The sequence below is a fragment of the Thamnophis elegans genome, chromosome 4 (assembly GCF_009769535.1).
Source record: "Thamnophis elegans isolate rThaEle1 chromosome 4, rThaEle1.pri, whole genome shotgun sequence".
NCBI classification, from domain to species: domain Eukaryota; kingdom Metazoa; phylum Chordata; class Lepidosauria; order Squamata; family Colubridae; genus Thamnophis; species Thamnophis elegans.
In genome coordinates, this window is record NC_045544.1 from 57,891,060 (window position 1) to 57,908,316 (window position 17,257).

The 17,257-nt window shown below is 38.0% G+C and overlaps 1 protein-coding gene across 1 annotated transcript in view; it reads left to right on the forward strand.

Annotated features, from left to right (window-relative positions):
- The first annotated feature begins 329 nt into the window (after positions 1–329).
- SYNJ2 (synaptojanin 2) overlaps positions 330–17,257 on the forward strand; it is a 54,705-nt gene continuing 37,777 nt past the window's right edge. The window contains exons 1-6 of the mRNA XM_032216358.1: positions 330–1,216; positions 7,892–7,978; positions 10,216–10,486; positions 12,271–12,496; positions 15,513–15,596; positions 16,173–16,234. Coding sequence (XP_032072249.1) covers positions 1,096–1,216; positions 7,892–7,978; positions 10,216–10,486; positions 12,271–12,496; positions 15,513–15,596; positions 16,173–16,234 — 851 coding nt within the window. The 5' untranslated portion in view covers positions 330–1,095. The remainder of the gene's footprint in view (positions 1,217–7,891; positions 7,979–10,215; positions 10,487–12,270; positions 12,497–15,512; positions 15,597–16,172; positions 16,235–17,257) is intronic.

The window sequence follows — 17,257 nt, forward strand, 5'->3', positions numbered from 1 at the left end:
TAAAAAAAAAAGTTCCTTCAGTTCAATCTTGTTAACATTTGAAACATGCCACGTGTTTCCGGGGAAGGCTGCAGTTTCTGTGCAGCCTTTTCCCATCCAACTCCACAATCTTTTTAGTCGACATCATAGAAGGAACTTTTCCATCACCTACATATAAAACAGCCATTATCCAACAATTACTTGCAAAAGGCTTTTGGAAACGGCGCAAGAGGGAGGGGAAAAAAGTAAACATTCCGGCCGAGGCCAATCCAGCTGTCTGCCTCCCTTCTTTTCTTCCTCTTCCCCACATCACTGCTGGGCGGCCTTTCTGTCTCGGGTGCCCCACGAGAAGCACTGCCTCCGCCTTTCCTTGGGGGTGGGAACCGGGAGCTTAACCTCAACGCCCCCTGAGGGAGGGCGCTCACCTGTCCCCCGAGGAGGCGAAAAGAGGCGGTGACCACATCTCGAAGTCTTCCAGAAAGTTTCTACTGTACAGGGGTGGGGTGGGGAGCAAAACGAGGTCTCCGCCCTGGCCGGTCGCGGCAGAGAGCGAGCAGTTTTCCTACAAGGAACCAGAAACTCCGGAAATTGTGCAAGAACTTGCGGGAAAGGGGGGAGCCTTTCCAAGCCCCCTCCCGCCGAAGGAACCTCCATTCCTTTCCTCCTCCGGCCCTCCCGGCCGAGTTTGGGGACTAGGAGAGCCAGACTAGCGTCTGCGAAGGCACCGATCAGCTGGAATCTGGCCTGGCAAAAGGCGCCGCTGTGGCCACCAAGGGCTCTCGCCAGTCCCCACGAAAAGCGGGGCAGAAGAGGAGACGGTCGGCGAGCCTTTCTTTTTTTGTTCGGGGTTAATCCCCGTCTCTTCTCCTTCCCAACTTTTGGTTTTGGATCAAGTTGAAAAGCGTCTGACTCCTTCTCACTTCTACCAGCTGAGGCGGCGGTGCGCCCCTGGAGCCGGCTTTTTGGGGAAAGTTAATTTTTGTGTGGTTTTTAATTTAATTTAATTTTTATTTTGGAGCGGGAGACAAAACCTCGAAGCGGGAGCCGCTGCTCCGGAGCAATTTGTAACCCGGCTGCTTTGGTTCCCCCCCTTCCACCTGATGGGCAAAAGCCTCCATGGCGCTGAGCAAAGGGCTGAGGCTGCTGTGGAAGCATGAGCCCACTCCCAGCGCCCTACTGGAGGCGCGGGGCCGCCCGGATTGCCTGCTGCTGGAAGCCGGCACGACAGCCACCCTCAGTAAGTGCCTCGCACCAAGGGTGGTGGTGGTGGGTGGGTGTGTACGTGTTTGCCCGCGTAGTACTCTGGACGCAACCATCCTACAGTTGCTTTGGCTGGCAAACTTTGAAGGAAGGAGGCGAGGTCTTTCAGACCAATGGGCCACCCTGTCTGCTTTCCAGTTTCCAAGACAGCCAACCGTGACAGAAGGATTTGGTTGGTTGATTGATCGATTAGTCAAATCAGAGCATGCTCTTAGCAATGGATGGGCTTCTTCCAGCATGCTCTGTTCAACCTGGCCTTTTCCATCTCTTGAGTGGTGCTTGCCTTGATGCTGGTCGCCTTCCTTCCATTTTTCCCAGCTTGTCAAGGCGGTGGCAGATTAAGGCTCACTGGTACCCTAAGCGCTGACAAATCTTGGTGCCCCCCCTCCTCACAACTTTGTGGTGCCCCTTGGGCCTGGTGCTCTTAGCTTGTCCTTAGTTTGCTTAATGGTTAATACACCACTGTCTCAAGGGAACTGCAGGCCTTTGCACAATTCTACGCAAACTAGTGTTTGAGGGGTTTTTTTTTTGGGGGGGGGGGGTTGGTTTTGTTTCCTTGGTTGTCCATGGTACTCTAAACATCCTCTCCAATACCAACTTTCAAAAGTAGTAGTAGGCATTCTATCTATACCAACTTTCAAAAGTAGTAGTAAACAGTCCAATTGCAGAAGTCCAATTTTCACATCCACCTAGTGTTGCACTGCATGTATAATCTATTGTAATGTTATAGGTGTGCATTTGACTTGTTTATGCAAGGCCTTCATTGTTTCTCTACCAAGTGCTGATCTGTTGCATATTTCTTTCTTTTTGTAAATTAATTGTGGGATATTTCTTGGCTGTTGTTTCTGAACTCTTAATAGTCAATTCTAAAAGACAAAATTTATCCACCCCATTAGTGTCTTCGCTGTTAATTTTCCTGTTGTCATTACTTAATCATAGTCCCATTTTTTTCATTGCTTTCATTACAGTAGGATATGAAAATATAATTTTTATTTTTCTATGGAGGTTATCCACAGAAAGGGTGCTTTTTTCAAGAGGCAACTGGACTTTCTTGTTTTTCTTTGAAGACTTTTCGCTTCTCAAAAAGTCTTCAAATAAAAATAAGAAAGTTCAGTTGCCTCTTGAAAAAGCATTTTTGGGATATAATTTTCATTATTACCAGAATCTTAATTGATTCTTTATTCAATCATCACTGATTTGGGAGGTTCTGTCTGGTATATTTTTGGGCAGTAGTTGATTGCCAATAGTTGTGGGCCATCTCCTTTTCAATACCATGTAAGTCATGATTGCGATCATATCTTATTACAGGGGGAAGGGCTCAAGACCTTTCAAGAATGAACAAGAATATATTTTTTCCTCCAGTTTCAACAGTGGCACATAGGTAACTTTGCACCAGTTCAGGAAATCTTACTTGTATTCTTTCATGGAGAATAAACAGTCAACATTACCGGACAAAATTAAATAACCAGTGCTTCAGGACAGACAGTATTGGTAGCTTGAGGCATCCACATTTCTTAATAGCATGAGTTCTTCCTTGCTGTCATACATTTTATTAATTACAGAAGTTGTTTCACAATTGATAAAATGATATGGTTAGTTAGGTGTGAATTTAATATAACAAGTGGCAGCTTGTCTTCAGAAATTCATTTGCATTATGCTTCCTAGAAACAATATGAGAGATTCTGTAAATGTTCAATACCTTATTGTCACTCCTTCATGCCATCCTCTTTGATTCAACTGATTATTGTTATTGAAAATGAGGTCAATAAAAAAAGCAATTGAAGCTCCAAGAGGCCCACTTAAAGCCAGGTGCTAGATAATTCTCCCATCACTAACTCTACAGCTTTGGTCTATAGGCCAAAACAGAAAGTAATGCAACCATGCAAAGCAACACCACCAGATTTTCATATGTATTGCCTTTCGCAAAATGTCATATACAAAACTTGGCATGCATAACTTTTACACTGATAATGCATAAGAAAGACATTGATGATCTATTTATTTTATCAACAAAGCACATATTATTCATATTTTAAAACCGATTACATTTTAAAAACTGATAAGCTGTGTTAGATTGAAAGCCTATTTATTCCAGCCTCCAACGCTCACAACAACCACATGGATGCACCACACTAAATGCTCTTGCATGGGTTCCCAGCAAACTGGGACTCGAGATGTGCCTTAAAATACTTTTTTTTCTTTGTCCTTCTCTCCCCTTTCTTGAATCCATCCTGCTTTACTCTGGAGTCCCTGAAGAATTACACTCCCATCTTGATTTACAGCTGTGTGTCTGTGGAAGGAAAGAGTGCTTATCAAAAAAGTAAATGAAAGCAGCAAGTTCAAAATCCCACTCCCTTTGTACACACAGAGGGGTGGGGCAGGCATCACTCTCTGATATGGTGAGGTAGGACTTCAATCTTTGTTGCTATGGCCACTATTTTGACTCTATCCCACATCCTGTGGACACCCCTGTTCTGCTTCATTATTATTGCCTTCTTGATCTACTGGAGTTTAGTGTACTATAATTGTTTAGAAATCTTAAAAAGCATCTCTCGATATCTAGACATTGGTGCAGCTTGTTTCATCTTGGAAGTTTTAAGAGGATTTAAACTTCAATAATATAGTTCTATGAGTATCTATTCAAAAATGAGCCAATGCAGAGAGTTGAAGTCTAATTTAGAGATCTAATCCTAGCCTTTCTTTGCTAACATGAAGTAACTTTACAATTACAGTCCTGTATCATACCACTGTAGTGAGGTGTAATTTGTCATCCTCAACTTAACAGAGAAGGAAATTCCAGCTCTCCTTGGGCAGGACTTTTAACTATAGCATGTGTTGTCACATCATATTAAAAAGCAAAAATTACGTGAAAATATTATTATAGAATTAATTTACAGCACAAAAATATATTTTTGACTTACTAGATAAACAGGAACTTCCACCTTGACTGGTGCTTTGCTCCAAGGTATGAAGAAATTATGATAAATACATATATTTTTTTTTAAAAATACTTTATGCCATATTTCTACCTCTATTTGTTACTTATTTCCTAATATGAACTGATGCCTGAAGTCAAGGTCTGTCAGTCATTTCCATAAAATGTGGTATTTTTTTTTTAATTGCAACATTTTTTCAGAGATTCAGGCTCGATTAGAGCCAATACTTAGCTGACTGCTTCTCCTTCCTCTTGGAGAATTAACTCAAAAGATAAAAAAAATTTCAACCTTGTTCAACATCTGCCTTTTAGCCACATGCAAAAAGAAACCTCTCTCTTCAGGGAAGCTTGGTTCAGACCTAGAGTTGTGCATTCCTTGCCTGGGAAGCAGATGTTCTTGAGAATTCCAGGTAGCTTCCTATAAGAAATTTCTTCTGACTTAGTCCTTTCCCCTTACTACCAGTGGTGGGTTGCAGGCAGTACGCCCTGGTACAGGTGTACCAGTGCCTGCCCAGGGCACCAGGTACCGTTCTGGTATGGTGCTCCAGAGGGCCCACCCATCCACCTGCCCGTTCTTACCTGTCTTTAAACTCTTTGGCGCTTCCTCACACGGCGTGTACAGCGCTTGTGCAACGCTCCGCTGAGCAGCTGGAATGTCGCGGAGCCTCACAGAGGCATGAGGGTAGGATGCGTGCGCACGCACACTGTGTGCGTTCATGTGGAAGACGCCGGGCCCTGTTGTAACCGTACCAGTTGCAACGGGATCCCGAACACCACTGCTTACTACCGATAGTAATTTACTACCTCTGGAACTGTTGTTATAACCAGTGCATTCATGAGCATCAAGCTTTTGTTCCTTAACTGTAATCATATTAATTTTGCTTTGTTTAAAATGTAGTTTGCATTTACTCTTCCGTTATTTAAATCTTGGTGTTTGTCTTGTTGGTAGGATATACTTTTCTTTCTGCAATCAGTGTTCACGTTGTTTTAAATATATTTCTGTTTGCTAATGCAGACTAGGAGAATGAACTTGGACTCTCAATCTCTTTTCTCCATGAATTGTGAAATGGCAAAGTTAGAAAATTACTTACATTCTTAAACTTCTTATACATTTCTGAATGTCATGTTATTCACTTTATTTGTATAGTTCCACTGTGGCCTGTGGCTACAGTACCGTAATTCCTTTGTCTAATAAAGAATTAAATATCTTGATTGTGTGATGTCAGTGCATGTCTGCTGAGTGCACTTTCACAAATATGAAACCTTGCAGAGAATTAAACTATTTATTCTGTTAGCTTCATATTACCAAAAAAATCCTAGTTTACAGAAAATTCCTTGCTACTCAATGTGTTTTGCAGAATTTTTAAGAACTAGGGTAAATTCATTATAGCGAAGGCTCAATTTACTGGACCATGGTACAATGGATGCAACAGAACAAATTTCCACCATGTAAAAATGTAATTACAGAAACTGTGTGATGTTATCTACATTATGAGATCATCATGCTAATGATATCATTTGTGTCATTCCAAAAAATGACATTAAGTCACAATATTCCACTTTTATATATAGTGGACTTTTGTCAATTACAGACTCTTTTTCCCCACACTTCAAAATAGGGGTTCACTAGCATTAGCTCTTTATTAGGTCTATAGCTAGTATATCTTCCTACTGATCCCAGGTAACACTTAAAATAACTAAGCAATTGGCAGAAATTAACAAAATAACAGAATAACAGAGTTGGAAGGGACCTTGGAGGTCTTTCAGTCTAACTCCCTGCTCAAGCAGAAGATCCTATGCCATTTCAGACAATGGCTGTCCAGTATCTTCTTAAAGGCCTCCAGTGATGGATCACCCACAACTTCTGAAGGCAAACCATTCCACTGGTTAATTGTTCTCACTGTTAGGAGAACAATAATCTTTTAACAAATAAAAGAGTCATCTGCTTGATACTTTGATGGGTGTCTCAGGAAATCCAAGTGCCATAAAAATACTCTAGAAAATTAGAAAAATATCCCCCCAAAAAACTTTGGACAAAACAAGTCTATTTTATTGTCCTCATAGTCTCCTGGAATTGAGTTTAAGTCAAGGGAGTTAACATTTAACTTTTTATATCCTTTAATGCAATTATTGCCTCTTGAGCGTTACTCCCTGATTTTATTATTTATGACTAACATTCAGCAATTCAACTAGTAGAATTTCACACCTGGAAATGTTGATTAATTAAATTTCAACCAAATTAATCTTTCTATTTATGGTTCTTTTCTCTGTTAAGGCTACTTACTATTTTCAATATTTTTGTACACTAGTTTCATTCTCCCACTACCCTGTTTCCCTGAAAATAATACCTCCGGGATAATAAGCACAATTGGGCTTTTGCACGCATGCGCTAAAATAACCCCTCCCCTGAAAATAAGCCCTCCCCGAAAATATTGCAACATAGCATGAGGTGACCACGCTCACCGCCTTCTGGACCTCAAAAATAATAAGACCTCCCCAAAAATAAGGCCAAGTACTTATTTCGGGAGTCAAAGAAAATAAGATTCTGTTTTATTTTCGGGGAAATACAGTAGATTCCATCCTCTTCTCTCTGTCCACAATTACTCTGCAGTCTTTGAATTCCCAAATTTTAGCTATACTACAAAAATAACTTCAGGTGATGGCTACTTTAAGACTGAATTTACTATGACTTAATATGATTTATTTAATTATATCCTAGTGGTATATTTGATGCAGCCTAGGTAGCAAATGGCTTAGTTCACAAAGTTAGGGTTAATACATTTTGGCTGATATAACATATTATGGAACGTTAATTTCTATATAATGTGCTTTGCATCTTTTTCTTTTTTCTTTTATTTCTGTATAATTTGGGAAATTGGTCGGCGTATAAGTATCAGTAATAAATAAATAAATAACCATTTTGATGTAATAATTAAAACAACCAGGTTAGAAATCAGGAGACTATGATTTCTAGTCCATCCTTAAGGCCTGGAGCCAGTTGGATGAATTTGGGACATTCTCTCTCGGTGTTAGGGAAAAGACAATGGCAAACCACTTCTGAAAATGTTCCCAAGAAAAATGCAGAGACTTGTCCAGGCAAGGAATCAAAATTGGCTCACAGGTACACAGGCAAGGCCAGATGGCTAGTCAGCCAGCCAATAAATAAATAACCAACCAACCAATCATAAGCTTCATTTGGAAGAATTTTTGTTGTTTTAATATCAAAAGCTATATTCCACTCCTTGAAATGCTGAAAGTTGAGCATGACCAGTTCTTCCCCAGTCATCTGAACTGGTATGTGCAAATCCAGAACAGTCAGCAAAGCAAAGAGTGTTTTTGACTTCCCTGATGTCACAATCCAAGCATCCCTTCTATTTATTTGCATAGCCCTAAGAAACACGCTGCTTTTAGTTGGCTTATAGCAATAGCAATAGCAGTAGACTTATATACCGCTTCATAGGCCTTTCAGGCCTCTCTAAGCGGTTTACAGAGAGTCAGCATATTGCCCCCAACAATCTGGGTCCTCATTTTACCCACCTCGGAAGGATGGAAGGCTGAGTCAACCCTGAGCCGGTGAGATTTGAACCGCTGAACTGCTGATCTAGCAGTAGCCTGCAGTGCTGCATTTAACCACTGCGCCACCTTGGCTTATTACATTGCCATAGAGTGATTGCAAGAAAGCAAGAATTGATGACTTTTACTATGTGATTTCCTCAGCATTTGAAGAAAAAGAAGAAATTAAAGGGCAATATGAGAAGCTTATGGATGCTTATGGATGCTTAGGCGAGCTGCAGTTAAAATCTGGTATGTAATCATTTAATATTATGCAATAATAATCAGATAAAAAAGAACCATCAATATTATTCATTGATTCATTATTGCTAATGAAAATGTCAGTGTTGTTCTTTGTTAGGTTAAAGAGAAATGGTTACAGGTAGTCCTTGACTTACAACCATTCATTTAGTGAACATTCATTTAGAACAGCAGTGAAAAAGTTGACATTTGACTGTTTTTCACACTTACGACAATTGCAGCATCCCCATGGTTATGTGATCAAAATTTGCACTTGCCACCAGGCATGCATTTAAGACAGTTGCACTGTTCTGGGGTCATGTGATAACCTTTTGTGATCTTCCCAGCCAACCTTCTGAGAAACAAAATCAATGGGGAAACCCAGATTCGCTGAATGACCTCATGAATCCCTTAACAACTGCGCTGATTTGCTTAACAACTGCTATAAAATGGGACAAATCTAACTTAACAACTACCATGCTTAGCAATAGAAATTTGGGGGCTCAGTTGTGGTCAAGGACTACCGGTACAGTATGGAATAATTATTTCAGTTTTTTAAACATCCATCTTACCATGTGTTCTAATACAAATTTGAAAATAAGATTTGTTTCACCAAAGTTACTGCTTTTATTTTTGTAACCTACTGCTTTAGCGGGAATAAATTGGAGGGAAATCACTGCTGTGATGGTCTCACTGCTGTAATATGACTAATAGCTTAAAGATTTCTTCACATATACTTTGTTTTGATAAGCTCTCAAATGTGCATGTTTTGTTTCTGTTAGTGAGATGATATAGAAAATAGATGAAAACTCAGCAAGCAGTTAAAGGAACACTCTTTGACCAGGAATTATGAAACACGCAGATTTATAGTCAGAGGCTCCATCATGCCTTGATAAAAAGAAGGCAACCCTTTTTCTTAGCATTTTAATGCAATGCTGAAGAAATCTGTATTTTTGTCCATGTTAGTCCACCAACATGGAAACATTTGAAAAGCTCTGCACATAAAATATGGCAATGCTCAAGAACCTCCCTTCTTAGCCAAGAGCCAGCTGCCAGAAGCATTATTTTTATCTGGCAGGTTTTATTAATTATGGCTCATAGTTAATGAAGACTACAACTCTCATTTCAGAATGTGAGACAAAGAAGCCATTGGCAGCCTCAAGAACAATGATGTAATGTCTGCTTTATTTGTCACTGTTTTAAGCAATATAAGCATGTATCTGGCAACCCTGCATAGCACATTCTTCATCCTGATTTTGTCCTCTTATAGACATTCACTTAACTATTGCAGCAAAAAAGACTCGGTTACATAGTGACTTGATTAAAAACTGGTATAAATTACGATGTTAATTCTGGCTTCAATTACGGTGATAAGTTGAGAACTACCAATAAACTCTTACATAGGAAAACATGTGAAAGCATCCTTCTAGAAAGTAGGGGTCTCTGCTGGTTATTGATTGGACATGGTAAACATTTGGGGAGAGGGAGAAACCTTCTATCCCTCCCATTTGATAAAAGAGATTTAAAGTTACGTTTCAGACAAAGAGGAATGTTTACCTGATTAATATCTTTTCATTTCCTCTTGCACTTTGATCTTTGCAGCCTATTTTAATCTGCTTTTAAATTCCAGAAGGAAGAACATGTGAAGGGAGGACTTGGTTTATTTTCCACAATAGTATCCTGATCTTGGGACTTCGGAATTCTTCTCAGGGTATCAAATAAAATGGGAAATATGGTGACTAAACATTAACATTTTCATTGAGAGTTACCAGGTTGGAAAATGGTTCCATTAGAGAGACTTGCACAAAACTATTTTCTAGATTTTTTTTAGTTGTCCAAAATACTTTTTATTTTGGCTTCAATAGCTGTCTTGAAAAGATTTTTTAAGTTACATTTTATTATGATACCATATCATGAAGATTCTGGTTCAGCTTTATTTCCAATCCTCCTTGAAATGTCCAGCTATTAGAATAGACAGAATCTACTATATCTATGGTTACAGATAAATGTTCTACTTCCAAAGATTTAGAAATTTAATTATGCCTTTAATTCTCTCATACCTATAGAAACTTCCAGACATATAAATATCCTAAATTTAGCCCCTGATTACCAGCCTAAGAAAGACCCATTGTGTTGTTCTGATAAATATAATGGAAGAATGTAATATAGACTGCCTTTGTAGATAAAACCTAGAGCATCATAAGCAATTAAATACATATATAACCATACTATAACATGTCATTTTGCAGGCAACTCCACTTTGCATTTCCTGGTTCTTGTGACAGGCTATACATCAGTGGGAAAAATCCTTGATACCGAAGTTTACAAGATCACAACAACTGAATTTTGTGCCCTCCAAGAAGAAACTAAGGAAGAAGATCGTGCTTCTGCCTTGAAGAAACTTCTGAATTCTGGGGTCTTCTATTTTTCTTGGCCAAATTCAGGATCAAACTTTGATCTCACTATCCGAGCCCAGAAGAAAGATGATGATAGCTATCAAACTGGAAATTCATTTTTCTGGTTTGTACCAAACTTGGGAACATTGCTCAAGCCTTGATTTAAGATGTTTGGGTGGGTCTCTTAGAGTTGAGTTGATGCATCAGGATGTTATGATGTCCATCAGATAATTGTTATTATCTGATTCATGCAGGCTCTTCTTAGATCCTTACAATTCCACATATTGAATAGCAGGTTTAAATATATTTTGAACATGGTTAATAGAGACAATTTTCCTTGACTTGGTTATCACAAGTATATTGCACCCCATGCTAAGTTTCATTGATTTAAACCAGAGAGGTTGAAATATGTGGTTATATTGTCTCCACTGACTGCATTAAGAAAAAACAGTAGGACTTATTAGGACAGAGGTTGGTGGAATCTCCTTTCTGAGAGTGCTGTGCCCTTCTTTCTATATAAAACTAATGAATAAATTAATTTTGCTGATTGATCAATCGTTTTCAATAAAAACATATAAATGTATATTCATATAGAAGCAATATACAGGTTTAATCATACATGCATGACTGTTAAATCTATTGCATTATTTCACCATACATTTTGTTTTAAATAGTGATGTGAACAGTTGTAGAATAAATCTATATATATAAAAACAAAATGCCATTCATGCGACATCACGAAATCTCCAGAACCATAAAGCCTAAAAACTTGAAATTTAGCTCGTATGTTCCATTTGACTTCTAGGTGCTTAGTAAGAAAGGATTTTTTGAAAAGATCAGCAGATCATTAATAATGATCTTAGCATCATATATTAATAATAATATATGATGCTAAGGAGTTAGACGTTCTATTCCCCCTCCCAATTTGAAAATAACTTTGTTCCAACTGCCACTTGGGCATGGCCAGTGCAGGACTCATCCGGCCTGCGGGCTGGGAGTTGGAGAGGAGCCTGAGGGAGAGAAGAGGATAAGATAGGAGAGACCTCTGTGGGAGAAGCCTGAGGAGAGAAGGGGAGAGGAGAGGCCGATCATAACTACTCATTAATTTTCAAGTTGTAAGTGTTGATTTATCAAGCCCGATCACATAGTTTTGTAGCGGAGCACCGGTATTCAGCTAGTACATTAATATAGCAATTGTGCCAAACTGAATACATACCAGCAGTTAACTATTGATCAGAAGCACCCAAATACTTGTGTTAGATTTCCTACCATTTGTGATGAAGGAACACTAAGTAGGTCCTAAATTCAGCTGTATGGGTCATGTTACACAGATTTACTGCACAGTATAGGTAGTTTTTGTGGCATTCATGAGATAATACGATGTAGTTTAATGGTTCTAACTTAATAGTGGTGAGAACCAGGTTCCAGTCCCCGCTCAGTCTTGGAAATTCTCTCTTCCATAGCTCAGCTTACCTGAAAAAGTTATTGGGGAGATTTTAAAGAGAATAACTATAGCTTCTGGGTGATAGGTAAGCAGGTAACTAATAAGTAAATAAAATATTTTATTCTCAGTTTTTATTGCAGGGAAACAGTGAACAACAAACACTTATTTAAAGTTCAGGTCATAACCAACACTTTAAAATCATGCCGTTAAACTTCCTTCCTTTTGTGACTTACTAGCTATCTCTGTTTACCTGCGGTGCTGGTTTTTTTTTTTTGGCCTGGTTAGGAAATCATTTGTTACCTTATGTACTGGGGTTTTAAAAATTTATAAACTGCACAGGGAAAACATATTAAAACCGCTAAAGAGAGAGATCTAGATTTGGCTATAGAAATACAGTTATAAACATAAAATGTACACATATGTGTGTTGCACATACATGATCTTTCTTTATGTCCTGCTTACAGGAACCAGCTATTGCATGTCCCTTTTAAACACTATCAGGTGAACTGTTCAGACTGGCTACTAAAAGTGATTTGTGGTGTGGTGGACATTCGTACTCTTTACGCCTCTCACAAGAAGGCAAAAGCCTGCCTCATCTCCCGGATTAGTTGTGAGCGAGCTGGTGCCCGGTTTCACATACGAGGAGTCAATGATGATGGTCATGTTTCTAACTTTGTTGAGACGGAGCAGGTAAGTGGCAGGAGAAGATCCATGTCACTAAATAATTAAGTGTGAAATGAGGTATTTTCTAAAGCAGCAAGGGACAGAAGAGAAGCATGGGGTTTTCAGAATTTCTCTGACTTTTTGTTCCTTCTAATACACAGCCCTAGCCAAAACTATTGGTATCCCTCCATTTGACTCAGCCTTCCATCCTTCCAAGATGGGTAAAATGGGGCCCCATATTGTTGGGGGCAATATGCTGACTCTGTGAACTGCTTAGAGAAGGCTGTAAAAACACTATGAAGCGGTATAGAAGTCTAAGTGCTATTGCTATTTCCTTCTGAGAATCTCATTTGTAGGTATTGGATGAAATCTCTTCCATTATATCTTAACTGCATAAGCAGTCACAGATCATAGGAATAGCTTTGACTTCCATAAAATATGTTGGGCATTGGACAAATGGTACTTATGACTTGCTCTAGAAGTTCTGTCATATATGGTGTCCTTGTGGTCATATTATTACAAATTCCGATATCGCCTACCAGCTTCACCCATGCATAGTCAATGGGGAAGCTGTCAGTAAGTCAGAAGCCATGATCATGTTTGATCCTGACCTGGTGGCCTTTTGGTTATGACAGCAACCGAGACTGCCAGAGTTGCTGTTGCTAAGTGATGTTGTCATGTGGCATTATATTTTACAACCACATTGCTTAGAAATGAAAATCCCAGTCCCAATTGCTGTCGTAACTTGAGGACTACTTGTATCCTTAGTAACAGATTTGAGGTGATAACAAGCCATTGAGAATCAGCTACTTAACATTAGCACTTCTTTATAATAATATGTATATAAAAATGGTATTAAACTTAAGAACGGGCTGGAACATAAAATATTAGGGCTGAAAAGAAAATGATTTTGCTTTGCTATTAGACTAGTAGATAATTACCAATGAAGCAATAACTTGACTGTTTCTAATACAGTGGAAAAAAATAGTTCACTGTGTCATATTGGCTCTGCTCATTCATAAATTAATTATACCCCAGGATTGTAGCTATCCTGACCCATTTACACTGCAGGGTTTCCTCCAGTTTAAAGAAGAAAATAAACAATTAGTTTTATTTCCTGAAAGCTCTTCTATGAATAAATGGTCTTGGAGCTACTCTTTTAGTATTTCAGTTTTGCTGTGACTCATCCCTCCCTCCCCCTCCCCCCTCCCCCCTCCCCCCTCCACCCCTACCCCCCCCTCTCCCCTGATGACTCATTGCATTAGCAAAGAAAAACAAAACAATTTGAAGTCTCTTCGCTTTTTAAACTGAAGTCAGCTGTTGATCTTTTAGCTCATTTGCTACAAAAACAGAATCCAAAGAAGTGGTGGTACTGGATACCTGAACAAAGTAGCATGCAGAGTGAAAAGTAGGGAGAAGGAATTTTGCAGCAGGAATTAAATTAAAAATTGCATCCCACACAGCTTAATTCCTCATTAAAAATATCCTTGATACCAGTATTAGCACCAGCAGGAGTTAGTTGCATAAAAATACTGGTAATCATTTTCTTCAAATCAGTTTGGGAATCATATGGAATATGATTTGTTTAGCAATCATATGGAAATAACTTGATATTGCCGCCTTCTGGGACATTTGCTTGACTTCTGTATCTTACCTAAAAGCCGTGAGATTTTTGATGGTTCCCAAACAGCCACTAACCATTTCTGATCCTACTTAGAAAATGGGACATAGAATGACTAATTTCTCAATTAAGGTTGTTTAGTCTTAATTGATTACGTAATTAAAGATCAGTCCTGGGCCTGGGTATATGCAGGGACTTGTTTCTTTATTAGTTTAGCAGCTGTGATGTATGACTTATTATTGGCTGCCATATTCCTTAATTTTTGTATTATTGTGTTTTTATTTTCTTCTGGATTTTATTGAGATGGGAGAACCTACAAATTGAATGAACTAATAAATAATATAGTCCAGCATAAAGTGATATATTACGCATTAGACAAAAATCATATTATCTTTTTAGAAAAGGTAGTTTCAGATTGTGTTGAATAGACTGAAAAAGTTGTGTAAAAAAGGCAAAATATGACTAGGATTATTAGGAAAGAAATTATAGCATGATGTATTTATTTAATTTTATGGCACAATCATACCTAAAACAGCCTACACAGTTCTGGCTACTATCTCAAAGGGAAAGTTCTATACAGATTGTCATTAGATACCAAGTATACATTTAACAGAAGCCAAATATAAAGATGATATCTTGAAAATATGATACACCTATAGGCTGGCTGTCATTTTTTGTATTCTATAATTTATAAACAAAATATTTTTTGTATGAAATGAGTGCATGTTATTACTGCATAAATAGAACTGAAGCTCTGAACATGGTGTATTGGTTAGAGCCAAATGTGTTTTTAAAATGTTTTTAAATAATACATTTTCTAAGTTTTCTCAACATTTTAAGCTGCTTATAGTAGTACTATATTAATTTTAATTTTATTGTTATTTTGTGAATTTAAAAATATCTTAAAATTTAGATAAATTGACTTCTAGTCAGTGTTTAAAACAATTTAATATAGGCACCCTTCTCTTACTAATGGTAATTAAAACCAGGAACTCTGTCACTAAGTGATGCAGGCATGACAGCACATGACCACTCTGACTTAAGATAGCAGTTTCGAGAGTTCCCAGTTGCTATTGTAGGCAAATCACGGTTACAACATCCTACCGTCATATGATCACCATATACTACCTCCTTCCAGTTTCACTATTAACTTTGTTGGAAGATAGTAGTGTAGGTTGCAAATAAAGATCACATGACAGTGGGATACTGCAATGTTGTAATTGCAAGATGAGCACCCAAGTCACAATCACAAGATCATGGAGACGTGTAACAGCCACAACTACAAAAATCGCTTGTAAGTAATCTCATTCAGTGGACACCCATCCTAATTTAAACCGGTTGCTAAACCAGCAGATGTTAAATGAGCACTACTTGTAATTAATTACATTAATCTAAATATATGCTATTTTTTAATCTTTTCAGACTATTTATTTGGACATGGATGTTTCTTCCTTTGTTCAAATCAGAGGTTCAGTTCCATTATTCTGGGAGCAACCTGGATTGCAGGTAATTAGCATAAATCATGAATATCTAAAGTAAAATTTACTGCTATACTGAAAGTCTCCTTTACATTTGGCATGTCAACATTTCTGGCCTTAAACTCTAAATAGAACACAAGTTGCCATCCTTTTTGGAGGGACTGTATTAGAGATGTAGTCCTTCACATGGAATGGATTTATACATGTGCATATTTGAGTTTGGGATTCAGGAATACAGAAATGAGTACGTTAGTTACCTTTATAAGTGGTCATATTGTAAATGCAATCATATTTTTGTTAATTAATTTAGTATAATAAAAAAATTAAAATATATTAGTGAGGCAAGCAATTTTAAGTTTACAAGGAAATTGAAAAACATTGGAAATAAGTTTTGGGGCAGATTAATTAATTGCATATCATTATTTTTTGTCATCCCCATTTTCTAATAACATCTGCCTTCTATGTTCTATGGCATCATTTGTGGATACCAAGATGGTTGCTAGGCTATAATAAAGAAACCCTTTTCTCTAAATGAAGAAGGGAGACATCTAGTGATTCATGTTCAAAGTATCACTTCCTATTCTTTTTATTGTTATCTTCTTAGGTTGGTTCCCATCATCTGAAGCTTACCAGAGGCCTGGAGGCAAATGCTCCTGCTTTTGATAAGTAGGTTTAATAATTGCAGTATTGCTGATAACATGAAGCCTAGAATTTGATATTACAGCTTTTATTGTAGGATGCTTCAGAATCTTTGCATGGAGCCATGTCTTTTGGTTTTCAAATCCATTTTGCTCTTTTGCATGAATATTTCCATCCGTCATTTAGGACTGCATCTGAAAAAGAAGACATGTTGAAAGATAGGTGTATATTTTTTAACAAAGCTGTCAATATTTTGGGTGCCTTCAGATTCCCTGGTACCTTTGGGCATTTGCTCTTTCTTAGCCAAATCTACCTCACTAAATTATTGTTATGGGAGGAAAGAGCGTTGTGCATGTTCCATTGAGCTCCTGATTGGCATATATAAAGCAAATAAACAAAATATAAACATACGGCATTATAATTATTTTTTTTAAAACAACCTTTTTAAAAATCATGTAGCTCCAAACTAACAGGGTGGCATTCTGTTACCCATAACAGATGGGAAGGAGTAACCTTTGTTTAGGAGAATATCATGTTGTTGACACTTTTTTAATTCACAAGAGACATAGCTGCACTCTTAAGTGGAAAATTTGGACAGAGACTATACAGTGGAAATCTCAGTTCCCGTCTATAGATTTTCCATCGGTTGGAGTATTTGAATAGAAGTACCTAGTAAGGGATGCTGATAGCCCCTAGAACTATAGTTTGATGAGACTTCACCACTAATGCTGAGTTGTTTGGATATTGAACTACTCAGAACTTTACAATGAAGAAAATTATATGATTGTTCAGCCAAATCTTAGGACAGGACATATTGTAGATGGATTTATTTTATCTAGATGGAGGATAATCTGAAATGGGTGTTAACATCTCATTGCTCTCGTCAAATGTTTTTCTTTTGAAGTTTAAGGGTAGGAATAGCTTTTTTACACTGCAAGTGCCATTATGGGTAATATTTGAAAACAGTCCATCCTATTCTGATGGATTATGAAGATTTGTGTGATTTTCCCGGAGTTATGGCTGGCACTCTTATGAAAACTCCGACAGAGT